General features: G+C 37.0%; 1 protein-coding gene across 5 annotated transcripts in view; it reads left to right on the plus strand.

Moving 5' to 3' along the window:
• LOC106091953 (tubulin monoglutamylase TTLL4) overlaps positions 1-20,114 on the plus strand; it is a 179,011-nt gene that overhangs the window by 93,112 nt on the left and 65,785 nt on the right. For all 5 annotated transcript variants that reach the window (XM_059364274.1, XM_059364270.1, XM_059364272.1 and 2 more), the window contains exons 6-8: positions 8,591-8,886; positions 8,978-9,417; positions 9,501-9,668. In XM_059364274.1, coding sequence (XP_059220257.1) covers positions 8,591-8,886; positions 8,978-9,417; positions 9,501-9,668 — 904 coding nt within the window. The remainder of the gene's footprint in view (positions 1-8,590; positions 8,887-8,977; positions 9,418-9,500; positions 9,669-20,114) is intronic.

The following is a 20,114-nucleotide window of genomic DNA, read 5'->3' on the forward strand; positions in this document are numbered from 1 at the left end:
CTTCGAGTATTTTCACTCTCAACACATCGGGCGTTGGCAGTGCATCCCTTGTCTCCAATGCACATCGAAATGTCTCGAACGAGTCTGGCAAGCTGTACAGAAGCAAAATGGCCAGTAAATCATCTCCGATGGTTACATTGATTTCTTTGAGTTTGGTCACTGCGTCGAAGAATTCGTTCATATGATCGCGAGCACTCTCACCCTCCTTCATACGTGCCAAAGCAACACGCTTTAGTAACGTTGCCTTCCTGGCAGGCCCCTTCGACTGGAATGTGGACTCCAATTTCAGCCATATATCCCTAGATGTTTTACACTCGGATATGAGCCCCAATTCCGATGGTGCCATTGATAACAAAATATCCGCGCTAGCTTTCTGGTCGGCGATCTTCCATTTCTCGATTTCGGCAGCTTCAGCTAACGGGCATTGTGATGCGCCACTGACATATGCCCACAAGTCATTTTTTATAAGAATTGCACGAATTTGCAATTTCCATGTATCGTAATTCTGGGAATTTAAAGGCTCAATCCGTATTACGTTGCCCGACATATTTATTTTTCATAACCGTACTCTTCGCAATTAAAAATCGATTTAATTCTTTACGCGTCTTCTTGAAAACGGAGCCTGGGCCCATAACCTGTTGTTAATTCATTTGTAGTTTATTCCAGACTAACTGGTAAATTTGAATATGAGTACAATGTAATAGCGAATACAATAAAGAATGAAATATCAAAAAAGGAATAGTAAAAACTAATATACACAAAAGGGAATAGAGAACACAGTGTTGCAATACAAATAATGGTTGTGACTACTTCGTACTTTCCAACAGAAAAACATTTAAAAGTCAGCAAAAAGAGCGTTGTTGCTAGAAGCATTTGACTGGTTTTCCCTATCGCGATTTCAATTTCGACCAAGAAAAATCATCAGCAGGAGATGTCAAATTTAAGACGACTTGATTCATAACCGCAATAGAACACAAATGAAATCTTACTTGCCTTATTTAAATCCAACTTATCCAACGATGCTAGTAGCAACAAACACAAACATCTTTTGTAAGACTGCGAAGAACAAAAGAGTTTTGCAAAAGATGATTATGTTTGTTGGAGTTGAATAAAGGAAGTAAGATTTGATTTGTTTTCTATTGCGCTTATGAATCAAGTCTCATTAAAGAGCCTTGTTCAAATTCAGATGTGTGGTTTATGCAACACTGGTTAATCTTTTCAACGGTTTATTTATGAAGTGGCACTCGGCCTTCGAGAAATGTAAAACAGATCTGTCTAACGTAGCTTCTTGCGCACCCGTGTGAATCTTTGTCAATAAGCGTTATGGTAGATGCATCTGTCGCCATCGGAGGGGTACTGCAACAGAAAACAAGAAACAGATGGCAACCATTATCCTTTTTCTCACGGAAGCTAAATGAGACACTAAAAAGGTACAGTACATACGATACGAAAGCGAACTAGTGTATACAGTGGTAAAATATTATCGGCTAAAACGAAGGCAATTCATAATATTTACGGATCACAAACCGTTGACCTTCGCTTTCAAACAAAATCATGGCAAGGCTAGGCCTCGTCAGTTTAGACAATTGGATCATCTATCACAGTTTCACATAAAAGCTATCGACAATATTGCAGCAGACACACTGTCACGCATTTCTTCTATATTCGGGAAATCAAGAATTACTTATGACGAGTTAGCTTGAAAAATAAAAATAAAACTTCACTTGTTTTGAAGCCCATTTAAATCGAGCCATAGTCAAACCCTGGCTTTTGCGATACATCAGCATCAAATGTTCGCCCATTCGTCCCTAAAATCATGCGTCAAGATATTTTCAACACGTTTCATAGACTTTCACACGGTGGATTCAACTCAACCTATAAAACGATACGAAAACGGTTTGTCTGGCCCAAAAAGAGTAAGGATATTAAGAAGTGGATAAAACTATCAATTCCTTGTCAGCTATCCAAAATTTCAAGACATATTCATAGTGAACTATGACCATATCATCTACCAACTGACTGATGCGGCCATATCAATATCGATTATCGACTTCCGCCATCCAATGGAAATACATACCTTTTAACCTGCATTGATCGATTTACACGATGGGCGGAAGCCATTTCATGAATGGATATCGAGATTTGGAAATGTCTTCCAAAAAAAGGGAATGAAATTCATAACATAAATTTGTAACTCTTGCTTTAAATTAAGTTATTTTCCAGAATGCTGGAAGAATTTAAAAACAAGTAAAAAGGCATTGGATACTAACCAACTCCGATGAAAATTGGATAACTTAAGCACCCAAATTCGGCACGGGCATTGAGTGGTCTTACAAATATTAGTCACTGTTGAATTTTGTATTTAAAATTTCAACAAAACCGGGTAATAAATAAAGCTTTATGAGCTTCAAACACTTAACCAGCATATCGGTCTTTATCACAGCTATATCCCCCATATCAACTACGAAAATGTTTAATACTATATACAATAAAGAAATTGAATTGAATTAGTATAATTTTCGAGGAGTGTTCCATTGAGGTCCTCCAATCCTGAACCGCATCGATAAGATTTTCCCAATCTAAAATCTCCTCCTTAATTCTGTGGGATTGAATAAAAAAACTACTGCAATATGCCACAAATTAAGATTTGGCAGCCCGAGCATTTTTTCTAAATGCCGAGGTGACTAACTTTATGTCCCTGACAAGAGGCGCCCGGACCACCTAAGACTTTGAAATTTCGCACATGATCTCAATAACACCACAGCTCTAACCATTTCAATTTTAAAGATTTTTCTCTATCCGTTCTCAAATGGCATATATTTTACTTGTGTTTTTCGATTTTATCCCATTACTCATTTACTCGTCTCTGTTGTGCTTCGTAGCAACTCTTTCCTGTCCCCACATTGTCATCCTCCGCAGGACATTGTCTGGAGTCTCCATTGCGGGAGGGCTGGCTTGGTCTTCCCAGAGTACTTGAGCGTTTAAGCAATGTTATGCTCTTCGGGAGATATGATTCTCTTTACAGCATCCGTAGAAGTGCTTGGAATATCAGTTTTATCCATTCCAGCACCCACAACTTGCTATGGTCTGATGCCACCGCCGCAGCTCTTGGGTCTTTGAAGTCCCTTTTGAGCCTACTTCTGAAAGGCTTTAAAATTTTTGCGTAATAAGTAATAACTATTCCGAAATACAGGTATTTTTCTTTGTGAAAGGAAATGAAAAACACGACCGCTTGCATTTAAATAAGTGATGATATGGCTAATATATAATGATTGGCAGAAATATCTCTTCATATTTACAGCCTGGCAGCCTTTAAATCTCTGGGGAACATATTTATGATTTCAAAAACCGCCCTCAAATGTCGCAGATTTGTCAAAAGCAGCCATTTAACTTCTGGGAAACATATTTCTGAACTCAAAATCCGCCCTCGACTGTCGCAGATCTCGAAAAGATAGCTGAACAGTTCAACGCTAACCTGTTCACCTGATATAGAGAGATATACTACATAGATATCCGATATCCATTCTGATTGACGCTGCTAATACCGCTCAGACTCCTCCTACCTTAAAAACCGGCTATGTTAAGAAAGCAATGGCTCATTTCTCTTCAGCTACAATATCATTTTTGGAAGTGCTGCATCAATGGCGGCTATAGACACTGTGTTATCCTTGATACCATATCCGATGTTCCACCATACCTAAGCCGTTTTTTGATAAAAAAAAGTAATGTACAACAATTCCTGATAGTACCGATTAGTAATATCCCTGGTAATATAAGTTACATAGACTTCTATACGGATGATTCCAAATAGACGACCAGGTGGGCTTTGGGATGTACTCTAAAGATCTGGGTTTCGGCCACAGAGATATCCCAGGGAATTGTAAAACGGATGAGCTTGCGAAACTAGGAACTACCTTACACATTCCAGGGAAACTAGAATCTGTGGCTATGTCTCTACCGACATATAAGCTAAGTTTTCAGGTCCAGACCCGAGGGACAATGAATGATAGATGGTCACGAAGAAGGGGCTGTGAGCATTCCAAAACTATGTGGCCTAATCTAGACTTGATGAGATCTACCGTTTTGCTGTCACTGGCTTAAGCAGACGTCTCAGTTATTGTGTCCGTCATGACAGGTCACTGTCTAATCGGACAGACAGACTGAAGGTTGCCAGCAACGACTTTTGCGAATGTTGTGAGGACAACGAAGAAGAAAAGACTATAGAACACCTTCTGTGTGTGTTTTCCGCACAAGCAGTTTGAAGGAGTTCCACTTCAGGTTCTCATTTCTTTGAGAATCTGTTTGATTTAGCGGATGTGAACATTCGCAAGTTGTTGGGCTTTTTAAGCGATCTGGATAGTTCAACGGTAGGAACTAGAAGGCATCTTCCTTCTTCTGTTACTGTGGTATCACAATGGACGAAAACGTCTGAGTGAGTCTGATGGCAGACTGCCAGTTAAACCTAACCTACATTGCCTTTTTTATATTTTTTAACATGTATTTTTGTAGAAAAAAATTGCTTTGTACCATTCTGTTCCATTGTTATTCATCAAATAAAATCATTAGTTTGAATTTTGGAAAACTGCATATTTAGTGGAATTAAATTAGCCCTTGCATGGGTATTTGGAAAACTGTTCTACTTGAGCATATTTAGTGGAAATAAATTTGCCCTTGCATAGGCACGTCACACAGTGTGAGAAAATCGAAGAAAAACTAGTAAAAATATGCCGTGCAAGAACGGGTAGAGATATCTCTTTGAAATTTGAAAATTTTAAGCGCCTTTTGGTATCCTCCCAAAGTTAGTTACCTCGGTATTTCGAAAAATTGTTCGGGCTGCCAAATCTTCATTTGTGGTTTTCAAAATTCTTTTTTTGCTGGTGCTCAAAAATCCCTACAAAAAAGTCTCCTTGTGATTTACAATATCTCCACTGGATTCGGGGATATACGAATTTTAATTTTTATTTGTTCGGTTCGATTTTCATGTTTATGCATTACTTGGATTTATGACAAAATTTACAACAACTTTGCCGCAAAAAGTGTCCACATCTGATGATTCAGTTAAAATCTATACAGTTTGGAAGTCAAAAAATGTGAAAAAGTGTTTTTTTTTGCATTTTTTGGTCTAAAAAGGCATTTTCATTGATTAGCCTTTATTGAAAAAAATTAGCTTAAATTTTGATATTGTTTTCTGAATTTTGTGATACAGATTGAGAAAATTCTAAGCAAATAACGTATAGCGATATCTTTGAATTTTGCAGATAAAAGTGTCATTAAAACCCCAAAAATAGGTTGAAAAAGTTGCTTAGAAGAAGATGGCAACTTTATAGAGTTAATAACCACTTTAATTGGATTTTTGAGCTTATCATAAATCCTTTATAGGATCGATTTCAGCAAAATTTTTAATTGAATATAAAATTTTTTAATTGAACATAGTTTTTATTTATTTTTTATTTTTATTTATTTATTTCATTTCATGCAATGCGAAGCCATCAGGCCTATAAATAATCACACTATGCATAAGACGTACTTTTTCTAACATAAGTTAAAAAATGGAAAAAAAAATTTTACCTATTTAACACTTACTGAATCTAGATAAAACTAAATAACAAATAAAAAACAAATTACTAAAAATTATAAGCAGTAACTGATTAACAAAATCCTACTCAAAAAAGATCAACGTAATAAATTTAAAAAATGATTAAAGAATAATAAAAAAAGTAATACTTAAACCAAAATATACAAAAAAATCACAATAATACTCTTGGCTTTGAAAACAAATTATCAAGAATTATAAACAAAAGAGCTTGAAAAAAAAAACAATTAAAAAAGATCACTTAACAATAAAAAGAACTAACCAAATTGAAAAAAAAGTAGTACTAAAATCAAAAAATTAAATAAATTACCAATAATACGCACGACAAAAATTAAAAGCGCTGAAAGTGTAGACGAAGACGATTTGATAAAAATCTTGTTGAAAAACTGAAATTCTTTAAATCCGTAGGCAACGAGTTGTACAAACGTGCAACTCTTACAAAAAAATAACTACTCAAAAAGTTATCTACCCTCGGAAGAACCAACTGATTAGTTTTGGTAGAATGACAAAAAGTAAATTCATTAACAAGAACAAGTAAAAGCGTGCTAAGTTCGGCCGGGCCGAATCTTATATACCCTCCACCATGGATCGCATTTGTCGAGTTCTTTTCCCGGCATCTCTTCTTAGGCAAAAAAGGATATAAGAAAAGAGTTGCTCTGCTATTAAAACGATATCAAGATATGGTCCGGTTCGAACCACAATTAAATAATATGTTGGACACCTGTGTAAAATTTCAGCCAATTCGTATAAAATTGCGCCCATTGGGACTCACGAAGTAAAATAGAGAGAACGATTTATATGGGATCTGTATCGGGCTACAGACCGATTCAGACCATAATAAAAACGTTTGTTGATGGTCATGAGAGGATCCATCGTACAAAATTTCAGGCATATCGGATAATAATTGCGACCTCTAGGGGTCAAGAAGTCAAGATCCCAGATCGGTTTATATGGCAGCTATATCAGGTTATGAACCGATGTGAACCTTATTTGACACAGTTGTTGGATATCATAACGAAATACATCGTGCAAAAATTCATTCAAATCGGATAAGAATTGTGCCCTCTAGAGGCTCAAGAAGTCAAGACCCAAGATCGGTTTATATGGCAGCTATATCAGGTTATGGACCGATTTAAACCATACTTGGCACAGTTGTTGGGTATCATAACAAAACACGTCGTGCGAAATTTCATTCCAATCGGATAAGAATTGCGCCCTCTAGAGGCTCAAGAAGTCAAGACCCAAGACCGGTTTATATGGCAGCTATATCAGGTTATGGACCGATTTGAACCATACTTGGCACAGTTATTGGATATAATAACAAAACACGTCGTGCAAAATTTCATTCCAATCGGATAAGAATTGCGCACTCTAGAGGCTCAAGAAGTCAAGACAGCTATATCAGGTTATGAACCGATTTAAACCATACTTGGCACAGTTAGTGGATATCATAACAAAACACGTCGTGCAAAATTTCATTGTGATCGGATAAGAATTGCGCACGCTAGAGGCTCAAGAAGTCAAGACCCAAGATCGGTTTATATGGCAGCTATATCAGGTTATGGACCGTTTTGAACTATACTTGGCACAGTTGTTGGATATCATAGCAAAACACGTCGTGCAAAATTTCATTCCAATCGGATAAGAATTGCGCACTCTAGAGGCTCAAGAAGTCAAGACAGCTATATCAGGTTATGAACCGATTTAAACCATACTTGGCACAGTTAGTGGATATCATAACAAAACACGTCGTGCAAAATTTCATTGTGATCGGATAAGAATTGCGCACGCTAGAGGCTCAAGAAGTCAAGACCCAAGATCGGTTTATATGGCAGCTATATCAGGTTATGGACCGTTTTGAACTATACTTGGCACAGTTGTTGGATATCATAGCAAAACACGTCGTGCAAAATTTCATTCCAATCGGATAAGAATTGCGCACTCTAGAGGCTCAAGAAGTCAAGACCCAAGATCGGTTTATATGGCAGCTATATCAAAACATGGACCGATATGGCCCATTTACAATACCAACCGACCTACACTAATAAGAAGTATTTGTGCAAAATTTCAAGCGGCTAGCTCTACTCCTTCGGAAGTTAGCGTGCTTTCGACAGACAGACGGACGGACGGACGGACGGACATGGCTAGATCGACGCAAAATGTCACGACGATCAAGAATATATATACTTTATGGGGTCTCAGACGGATATTTCGAGTAGTTACAAACAGAATGACGAAATTAGTATACCCCCCATCTTATGGTGGAGGGTATAAAAATGGGAGACCGACATTTCATCAACTTAAAAAGAAACACCAGCAAAAGTCTGGTGTAAAATAGTTGACTCTTTTGTTCATCCTTTGAAGCAATGGTTAATTTTTGTACCACTGGGAGATAAAAAGTAGTTGACACAAATATGCGTGTGACGTAAGCAAAAGGACAAAAAATTTAGTTGTCGGCCAAATCGGACATAAATTACGGATTTCAGTTTTCAAATCGGGATATTGGTTTGTAAGGGCGCTATATAGGGTTATTAACTGATTTGAATGTTATTTGGCACGGTTGTTGGAAGTCATAACACAACACTTAGTGCAAAATTTCATTCACATCGGGCAACAACTGTGGGTGCCATTGGCTCAAGATGTCAAATATGGAAGTCGGTTTATATGGGATTTACTTAGCACGGTTGTTGAACCGATTTTGCAATACCCAACGATCTACAGACCCTTTATTCGTTCGACCGCTTGCTTAGATTGACTTAGAATGTTAAAACTATCAAAAATATACATACTAAATTGATAAGTATACCCCATCCTGTGGTGATGATAAACGAAGGGAGCAAAAATTGTATGAAAATATGCTCATTGACAATTCCACATTTTTAATCGATGTTCAGGAATTTCTACAAAATAATTTTATTAGTCGGAATCCGTTAGGAACATTTTCGTTTTGCTAATGTTACCATATACTAATTTATCCTTTATTCGATTATTTTCCAGAACTTATATTATACCAAATGATCTGAAACAGTTGCGAAAAAGTTGGCCAAAGTATTCACAGAGGAATGTAAAGTGGATTATAAAGCCACCGGCCAGCGCTCGTGGTTCAGGTATTCGCGTTGTTGACAGATGGGCACAGATACCCAAGAGAAAATCTCTTATCGTTCAGAAATACATTGAGCGCCCTTTATTAATAAACGGCAGTAAATTCGATTTACGTTTGTACGTCCTGGTCACTTCAATGCATCCGTTACGTGTCTACTTATATCACAACGGTTTGGCTCGATTTGCATCTGGTAGGTATTTCATAGATTCAGACTTCCCAAGCGTACAACACATTAATAAATCCTTGTAACTTTATACTTTTGTTGAAAAAATCCCGTTCAGTAAAGTACAGCGATAAATCGGATACCTTAAGCGACCGGTGTATGCATTTAACCAATTATAGCATCAACAAGTTTTCATCAAATTATGCTAAAAACGAAGATGTTAATGCATGTCACGGGCATAAATGGACTATTAAGTCGCTCTGGAATTTTCTAGGAAGCCGAGGAGTACGTACGGAGCTGCTGTGGGATGCCCTAAGGAGTTTAGTATTGCGCACGTTAATAGCGGGCGAAAATTCGATAAACAACATGATAAGAACAAACGTCGAGTCGAAGTATAGCTGCTTTGAATTGTTTGGATTTGATGTTCTCCTTGATGCAGATCTTATTCCCTGGTTATTGGAAGTGAATATATCACCTTCACTGCATTCGGAATTGCCGTTGGATGCCCACGTGAAAGCTCCTCTTGTCCAAAGCGTACTTAACACAGCGCTATATAATGTAAATATGATTATCTACTGTAGACTCGTTCATTACAAATAGAAGTCTCTTAACATACAATACCTAATTTAATTTTTGAATAGGTCCCGCCAAAACTTGCAATCGAGCGACAAAAGGAGATCGCTCTTGAAATGGCATTGCAACCAGGACCGATTTGCTATGACAAACGCATATATATAAATTACTTGTCTAGATCCGAAAAAATCAAGCACAGTACATTTACACGCAAAACTATGGAGGATCGCGATGAGGTAAATTTTTCATTTAGATATATTTTTTGTAGTATGTACATTAGAGTGTCCATAAAAAGTATTTTGTTTTTCTTGTAAATAAGGGAACGCATAACGTCTATTTTTTCCCTTTGGTTCCAATTTGCGAAATACGAAATATTTGGCGATCGGTTAACGATAACCCCTGCCGACACGTTGTCCATAGTTATATGTGCGGGGATACACATTTTCAAACATTCAAACTGAATGGAAATGGAACAAAATCGTGTTTACGCCTAAGTCACAGATTTTGGTCTGAAGTTTTTAATGACTTTTTTATGATTATTTTTGGTATTTAATAATAAAAACAATGTTATAAGTATACACTTTTCACACGTCATAAACATGCAGTATTACACCATGTTGTCAATTCCGCAGTTATAAAACTGTAAGGACTCAAAATTGCTAGAGTTATTCGGATTAATTTGCCGCAAAATTTTACAGCCGATACCAGCTGAAATACGTGAAGTACAGTTTACTTAGCTGCATAAATGAAATGTAGGCCGCATATTGAAGGAATATCCATTATTGAAAGTTATGAGCTTTTTACTGAATTCTTACATTGAGTGCTCAAATTGAAAAGGCGTTTGGAATTTCGTTTTCATTTCACGTAAGCAAATTTCTTTGAAATTCTTTTCGGAAAATTCTTCCGTTCCAATCATAAAGCATTGGGAAGCGATATATATTTACATCATTACTCTATTCGTAAGATAGCGATACATTAACTTCATTACTCTATTCGCAAGTTTCTGCTGTTGAAGACGGATCCTTCGAACGAATACAACTATCAATTCCAAATTTAGCACAAATATTTGTTATTGATGTTGGTCGGTCAAAAAACCTTCCACATTCCATCTTTAGTAGAGATGGGATTCTACCGGGCAAATTCCCAATGCTTGGGTATTTATTGGGTATTTACTCAATAAATAACTCTTTGGGTATTTATTAAGGCATTTGTAAATTTTCAGATATTTTGGTAACTGAATTTCTTGTTTTTTTTTTTATATAAAACTCACTTTTTGATCTCATAAAATCGGACTATAGTTATATATATAAATAGACCTATCTCCCGACTTAAAGTCTTGAGGCTTATTTCGATGAATTTCCTGTGAAATGTGGTCAAGATCGGACCATATTTGGATATAACTGCCTCATGGACATACCGCCCGATCTCTCGATGTAGAGTATTAAGTCCATAAAAGATCCATTTATAACCTGATTTCGATGAAGTTTGACACAGTGAGTTTTGTAAGACTCCTCACCATTCCTGTGAAATGTGGCCTAGATCGAACCCTATTTCGATATAGCTGCCATGTAGAACGATCTCCCCATATAGAGTATTGAACCCATAAAAGGAGCACTTTCCATCTTTTGGTAGACCATTACACCTTTGTGTCGAATATGGCCCCGAACGGACCATATTTGCATATAGCTGTCATATAGACCGATCTCCCGATAGAGAGTGTTTAGTCAATAAAAGAAGCATTTTCCATATTTGATATTTGGATAAAGCTGCCATATATACCGATCTGCCGATATGGAGCGTTGAACCCTTAAGAGGAGCATTTTTCATTCGATTTTGATGCATTTTAAAATAGTATCACCGTGTCGATTCTACAATTGCAATTCTTAAACTTATAAAATACTAGACGAACCGGGCCCGCTCCGCTGGGCCTTCTCTCACTCTCTAATATCTTTTTAGGGTGGGGACACTTCGCCCTAAATGTGGATATCGAATTCGTGCCACTGTAGCCTGTTGTGTTGAACGCGAACTTTAACCTTTCTTTTGTCTATTAGGCCCGGCCTAATAAAGTTTGCCGGCGCTTTAATAACGCCACAAGCAGGAAACATTTACCTTGCCGTCTTTCAAAAATGCCTTGCAAAGAAGCTGGGCTTTCATTCAGTTTGCGCTCTTTAGTGCAAGGACTGTTTCACTTCTGGTGTCAGAACAATCTTTAATTGTTTATTGATCATGTGCATCGAGTATTTATAACCATTATTAAATAATTACATATGGATTTATTGATCAGCCAATGCAATACACAGTTGCTTAGGCTGAGCCATATACACTGCGTTAGGCAAGAAGTTCATGGTCAGTCAAGTGGAGCTCTAACTGAATGGTATATGGGACAATGTTTGAGTTAAGGAGTCTAATTTCACCATCAAGGACAAAATTACGCTGGAGTCTAATTTCACCATCAAGGACAAAATTACGCTGGAGTCAATGTACGTTGGCTCAAGTCATTTTGTTGAACTACAAAAAGAAAATAACAGCAAATTATGCTGACTTTTGTTGAACAGTAAGAATAAAGAATGTTGAAAGCATAAGCAGTGAAGATCAAAAGTGGGTACACTACACAATGTCCGCATATGACGCTGGTGGTGTGCTAAATTTACTTCTGAAAAAACAAAAGGGGAATCTACCTTGGATATTGAATTTGTAGCGGAAAAGATATTTTTGAAAAATGTTTAAATATTTATTTCGTTTTCTTACGTCCCACCCTCTTCATGTGAGGATATTTATTTAAAATACGTATCTGAAATCCAGTCAGCATTTCAGTCATCTCAACCAAGAGACACATTGATCGCTCTTGGTGATTTTAATCTTCCTCAAATCAACTGGATTCATTCGTTTGAGTCAAATGATTTAACACCCGTGATACCAAGTGGAATTTCTAATGCATGCATCGGCATATTGTTAAATTTTGGTCTTTTTCAAATGTATTACATAAATATTTCATTTTCTAAATTACTCGATCTTGTTTTCGTTTATTAACCATCTGAGTTATGTTTAAGTTCAAATGGTCCGGTTGTAAGTCCTGAGGATAGACATCATCCGACACTCAAATTACTTATATCCTATCCCACTCTTAAAGTTAAGTGGCAATTGAAAGAGTGTACTGTTTTGCTTAAACTGAATACATCAAAATGAACTCACTACTCTCATCTGTTGATTGGAATGAAATTTTCAGATCTAAAGATATCGATGAAATGATATCAACTTTTTATAATGTGCTTCTTGACTTTATTTCTCATTCTGTCCCTAAAAATACTTTTTTGCAACGCATCTGGTCCTCCATGGAATATATCCAATCTTTCTAGGCTGAAGAACAAGAAGAATAAATTATATAAAAGGTTCAAACGCTCAGGGTCAGCGTCTGACTTTTCGATGTATTCATTAACAAGATGCGAATATAATAAAAAAAAACAAATTGGCGTATGGTAGTTATTTGAATAAAATTAGAAATCAATTGAATCAAATCCTAACTCCTTCTACAAATTTTTGAATTCAAGGCGCCGTTGTAATAGTTTACTGAACTTTCTTAGATATAAAGCTTAAGTAGCTGATAACGATTCAGGCATTGCTGACTGACTTTTTTAGCACTTCCTACTCAGATAATTATTATGATTTATGTGGAACATATCCATACACAATCAACAATTCAGCTTTTATAGAAATGTCTGGGATTGGCGAAAACGTAGTACTTGAAATTTTAAGGTCACTGAAGATAACTTTTAATCCTGGTCCTGATGGAATACCTTTGTACATTTTAAAGCATTGCGCTCTCGAACTTTCATATCCCTTTTGTACACTTTCAACAGTTAATTAAAGTATGGATATCTGCCGGAATTGTGGAAGCAATCTTATATAAGACCGTTATTTAAGGCCGGAAACCGCAATGATGTTTCTTATTACAGGGGCATTTCAATTTTGAATACTATTCCGAAGTTATTAGAGAAAATTTTAACTGGCACTATTTCACATCAAGTCTCTTCTATATTGTCTCCCTACCAACATGGGTTCCGGAAATCGGAATCGACGATAACAAATATTTTAGCATGTATTTGTTTGGTCAACGATGGCTTTAGTTAACACCAAACGAATACTATCTATACCGATTTTAGTAAAGTCAACCACATCATTCTGTGAACCTTATTGGTTTCAGTCCCTCTTTACTAAAGTCGATCAGATCATATCTTACTGGACGTACTTAAAGAGTTAAATTTGGTACAGCAGTTTCCAAATCAATTGTTGTCTCTTCAGGTATTCCACAGGGTAGTCATCTTGGCCCTATGCTGTTTTGTTTGTTCATAAACGATCTCCCTTTTACTTTAAATCATTCGAATATTTTAATGTATGCAGATGATGTAAAGATCTTCAGATCGACGAGAGACTCTGAATAACAGTGTTATCTTCAGTATGACCTTGATACTCTTTACGAATGGTGCAACCAGAACTTTATGGAACATAATATTTCCAAATGCAAACATATATCATTTTCAAGAATATCCTCTCTTAAAACTACCTACTTTTTGGGTTCCAATCAACTTGAAGTAGTCTACAACTTTAAAGACCTTGGATTTCTTCTAGATCAACGCTTATACTTCCGTCAACACATCTCAATGGTTGTAAACAAAGCGCGTGGGGCTCTCGGCTTCATGAAACGCTGGAGTAAAGAACTTAATGATTTTTCTGGGACGAAAAACTTATATACGTCGCTAGTCGGAAGTAATCTCGAGTACGGTTCAGTGGTATGGGATCCGTACCACAATATTAATTCTGATTTGGTAGAATCGTTTCAAAAACAATTTCTATTATTTTGTCTCCGTCGAAATGGGTGGGACAGAAGTTCATTACCTTCTTCGTATGAGTACCGATTAAATCTTATAAAGCTTCCTACATTTAAAAGTCGTAGAACCATGCTAAACAATACGTTTTGGACTAAATCAATTCATGGTCAATTAGATTCTTGCTTTCTTTTAAGTCGAATTTTCCTTAACGTTCCTATCAGACCTACCAGATATTTTGATCTTTTGAAAATTTCTTATTATAGAACCAACTATGCCAATAATGATCCTTTTCGGCACCTGTTATCAATTTAATCAACTGAAGGATATAATAGATCTATCTGAGAATCGAGAAAATTTAAAAATGAAAAATTATATTATTTTTAAATTCTTAGGTTAACACTTTTGTAAATATATTGTTATTAGTCTGCAAGGGTATTTATTATCTATAAACTTAAATAAAAAAGCCTTCGTTCGAATCCTGGCGAGAACATCGGACAAAATTTAAAACGGTGGTCATCCCCTCTTAATGCTGGCGACATTTGCGAGGTATCGTGCCATGCATGATCATGTAAAAATTCTCCCAAAAGAGGTGTCGCACCGCGATACGCCGTTCGGACTTGGCTATAAAAAAGGTTCCTTATCATTGAGTTTAAACTTAAATCAAAAAGCAATCATTAATGTGTGAGAAGTTTATTCTCTCAAGCGCATTTCGTTTGAGATCTATATGGTAGTAATTGGTCTATATATCCATTTTGCGGGTTTTGGACGGCCTCCGACTGTAAGAGTGCAAAAAATTTCGATCTAGTGTTCTTGAAAATAAGGGTAATGGGAAGTGCGTTTTAGGGAAGAGATGACACCTCAAACATTTCGACTCAAATATGGATTTTGAGCCCCATATCGGTATAAACCTACAATATCTAGGGACTTGACTTCTTGAGCCACTAGAGGGCGCAATTCTTAACCGATTTGGCTGAAACTCTGCATGAGGTGTTTTTTTTATGACTTCTAACAATTGTATTAAATATGGTTCAAATTGGTTCATAACCTGATATAGCTGCCATATAAACCGATCTTGAATCTTGACTTCTTGAGGCACTAGAGGGCTTAATTCTTAACCGATTTGGCTGAAACTTTAGATGAGGTGTTTTGTTATGACTTCTAACAATTGTGTTAAATATGGTTCAAGTCGATCCATAACCTGATATAGCTGCCATTTAAACCGATCTGGGATCTTGACTTCTTGAGCCTCTAGAGGGCATAATTATTATCCGATTTTGCTTACATTTTGTACAACGGCTTCTCCCATGATTTTCAATATTCGTGTCAAATATGTTCCAAAGCGGTTTATAGACTGATATAAACCGATCTCTCCATATAAACCGATCTCTCCATATAAACTGATCTCTCTATTTTACTTCTTGAGCCCCTAAAGTGTTAAATTCTTACTCGATTTGGCTGAAATGTTACACAATGACTTCTTCTATAGTCTCCAACATTCAATTCAATTATTATTCGAATAATAATTGAATTGAATTATCGGTAAATATGAACTGTTTGGAGGGTGTTTTGGAGCTGGAGCGGCACCCGGCACTTTCCCCTGAAAATAGATATCAAATTCTTTCTTTACTCCCAAATACCGTTGATTTTAGCTCCATATTGCCAAAGTCGGACATAAAGTTCAGTTTAAGGGGTGATTTAGGGCGAACCCCCAAACACTTGGCTCCAAAATTGGATATCAAACTTCCAGTTCTTGACACTCAACAGAATCAAGCAGACGAAAGATAGAACACAAAAAACTGCCAACAGCAAAAACAACCTCAAATATATCTGTTTAGAGGAGTTTTGTTGTTGGGGAGCCCGCTGGGTACTTGAACCCAAATTTTAATACGATAATCGTTTTCTAGTCGCCAACACATTTCATTCGATTCCCATATTGTTCCTCTCGGTCCACTTTTGGTTTAGGGGTAAGGAAGAGGGTCCGGTTTCTAAAACTTATATAGCTTATATTTCCTTCCAGACAAACCTACACAATCTGTGAAAATTTTTAAAAAATCGTTCAGCCGTTTATGATTCTACGGAACAAACACACAAACCGAGTCCCATATAGTTATGATGGGTCATATGGCCATTTAGGGCGTTTTTGGTCTGATTTTCTATGCCAGATTTGTAAGCTACTCCCGAATACCTTTCATTTGACCCCCATATTGACATTAACGTCCAATATGTCTGTTAGGGGGAGTTTTGGGGTTTGGGCGGCCCTATGGATACTTAGACTCAAATTTTAATGGCATATTCGTTATCTGCTTTCCAATACCTTTCATGTGATACCCATATTGTCCAATCGGTCCACTTTTGATTTTGGGTGGTGTTTTTTCGCATAAGAGGGAGGTCTGCCCTCCTTCCGATATTAAATATTAATATTATATTAAATTTCAAGATAATCGGTTTAAACACGGGTTGGTTTTACTATACAAATAATTTATATCCCCCAATAGATGGCGCTGAATTTGTTGATGCTCGCTGTTGATTCCCATCACATTGTCATCAGTTTGACTGTTTTTGAATTCAATCGAATTTCCACTTTTGTCGGTCTATCTAATGTCACCGTTGCGCATGGGTAAGCATCTTCGGCTTACCCATGGCGTAAATATCAGAAAATATTTTCAGCACTGGATATTACTTTAATAATAGTTGCAACACTTCAGTACAAAACCTAACGGCCTAGACCACTTATTTTTTTTTTTTTTTTTCTTTTTGTACCCTCTACCATAGGATGAAGGGTAAACTAATTTCGTCATTCCGTTTGTAACACATCAAAATATTTATCTGAGACCCAACAAAGTATATGTGTATATTCTTGATCGGCTCTCTCATAAATACTGAGTGGTTATAGGCACAATATGACAAGGCGAGATATTGGCGCCTTTAAATAACCAATGGCCATCATGTTCCCGCGGCAACCGGTCATATAGACCGAAACAAGCTTGCTCACCTATAAGGGCTTGAAGAGGTTCGCCGCCATCACTTGCAAATGTGGCTACGACAACAACAACTACTATGTTTAACTTCATCCTTTAACCCTCATTAAAAGAGTTTACTTAGACTTATTTATTCCACTGCGACCTTCAAAACGAGAGAGTTTTTTTTTTAATTTGATATGAGAAGTATTGTTAAAATTTCTTAAAATAAAATTTTAAAGTCTGTCAGAATGACCATATTCTTAAATCTCCTTTTCGCGAAAAAATGCAAAGTTTTCCCGGGAATTCCTGTCTTCAAAAAAGGGGGAATTCCCGGGATTTCGGGAATTCGCTATCCAAAACCCTAGTTTTAGGTCTTAAAATGGGATTTGTAGACAAAGTATACATTTGTATGGCATGTAGCGTTAAAACATGATCTGACCACTACTATGACAGTAATGTCAGTCAGAAAGTTTTCCAGATCCGGTTTAACCATGTCCATTTGGACATATTTCTCTTCTGTACCTGTGGTCCGTCTGTCCTTTTTTGTAAAGGCCAGTTCCAAATTCGTGATTCACATCGCAAAACCAATGTTTTTCACGTTTACTTTTTTGAAACACTACAAAAATCGTGATCATAACATAGCAATTGTCACGGACCAACCTTTGCCTCCTGATTAATATTAATTCCTGTGTTGACATATTATTTTTTTTATAATTTTTTAGTGGCAGAAGTAGGATAAACATTTTCTATCTCGAAAATAAAATACATTGGCGTCACACTAGTTAAATAGTTATTTTGTAAAATTCTTGTGCTTATAGTGTGCGTGAAGAAAAAAACGGCTAAAACGGTAAACTGAAAATTAAGACCATGGATTCGCGGTAGGCGAAAGAAGTGGAACAGTTGAAAATGAAATGTAAAAGTTTAGATTTGCCGACCAGCGTAAAAAAGACAGACTTAATTAAAATAAAATTTTTGAAGACTTTGTGCGGTGATGGCATGCAAAGCATTTTCCAGACATCGGGAACTATACGAGCGTTCAAAGACAGGTTGAGGACAGTAGTAAAGTACTCAACTCCAGGTAAATCCAGATTCTTCAATATCAATGTAGAAATGGATGATTTGGCGTCACGGATGACATTCGTAACTTCGCCCACGGTAAATTATGATGGCTGTCCAACGGCTCGGACGCCACGTATACGGCGAATGGCTCTCCTCCTTGCCCTGTCACTCTTGAGATGCACAATAAATTGACGGTTGAACAACCTGGCATATCTCTTTGGATCAGTCACGGCTACTTCGCCAAAAGTGAATGAGGTCCTGTCATCTCGTCTTCCGGGGTTCGAGAGTTACTTAACAGTAGACCACAGCTTGCCTAAACCGGTGCCTAATTTACATTGCTCCAAGTGTTCTAGCCACAAATTCCGCCTATGTTCGTTGGCTACCTTATTTATTTCCAGATTCGGCTCGCTGATTCTGGGGTAAGTGGGGTCCATACAACGAATCCCATCACGCTCATCTGCAAGTACCACTGCTTGCGCCGGGAAATTGAACCGCACTTGGGGTATTCGACCGGATGGTATAAATCGAGCGGCTGCTGCGTTAATGATGTCTCGGAAACCCCTCTCGGCAACTAGCACATCCGAGAGGTGTGCCAATTCACTGAAGCGGCGATTGGTATACACTCTGAAGCCAGCCCAATCGGCCTTCTTCTGATTGATAAACGTCCGGCGCTCAGAGGTTATGAAGTAGGGTGGTCGGTCGATGGTTAGAATTATGGGGAGGTGGTCTGACCCCAAAGAGATGACGGCTTGCCAGGATACTTCACTCAGGAGATCAGGGGATGCAATGGAAATGTCTGGCGAGCTGCCGCACCTTTCGTAATCCTAGTGGAGGCTTCCTCGTTCACCGTGCAAAACTTGGAGCTTTCAATCTGATACAGCGGTCAAAAAAAGTATTCATCATTAGCAAAATTGATAATAAATTCACTTATTTTGGGTAATTGAAGAAAATTTAAAGTAAACAAATACTGCAGTTTTATGCAATAGTTTATTTTTCGTAATATGTTTTAAAATAAATTCAAAAAATAAATTTAATTAGCGCAAAAAATGCAATTTTATATAATAACACCAAAAACAGAACAAAAAAAGTATTCATCATTGATGTGCTATCATCAAAGTCAAATTCAAATATTATTTGGGAATCCCCCTTTTCTGTTTTATTTAGTAAAGGAGGCTTTGCCCTTGACAGCAAATATTTAATTTCATTGAAAATATAGTTTTTGTCAAAATGGGTCGTAAGCAAAACGAGGTTTCTGATGAGGTAAAAGTTTTGATAATAAAACACCACAGGAATGGTTTAACTCAAAAAACTATCAGTGAAATATTAAATAGACCACGATCTACTATACAATCCATCATCAGAAAGTGGACAGAAACGAAAACTGTTGACAATAAACCAAGATCTGGTCGACCAAAAGCACTTTCAGTTGGAGATGTGCGTTGGCTAGTGCGGCAAGTTCAGAAAACTCCGAAGACAAATGCGACCATTCTTCGTAAAAACACTATGGAATATTTAGGGAAGGAAGTTACTACACAAACAATTCGAAATACACTCAAAAGGCATAGTTACAGAGGAAGAACTGCACGTAAGAAGCCCTTTATAAATAAAATAAACCGAGTGAAAAGGCTAAACTTCGCAAAAATGTATGTAAAACAGCCCGAATCATTTTGGAAAACAGTCATTTTTGCAGACGAGAGCAAGTTTAATCTTTTTGGGTGCGATGGAAAGGTCATAGTGTACAGAAAACCAAATACAGAGCTTGAAGAACGAAACACAGTTGCTACTGTAAAACATGGTGGAGGTGGTTTAATGGTTTGGGGGTGTATGGCGGCTTCAG

The sequence above is a fragment of the Stomoxys calcitrans genome, chromosome 3 (genome assembly GCF_963082655.1).
Source record: "Stomoxys calcitrans chromosome 3, idStoCalc2.1, whole genome shotgun sequence".
NCBI classification, from domain to species: domain Eukaryota; kingdom Metazoa; phylum Arthropoda; class Insecta; order Diptera; family Muscidae; genus Stomoxys; species Stomoxys calcitrans.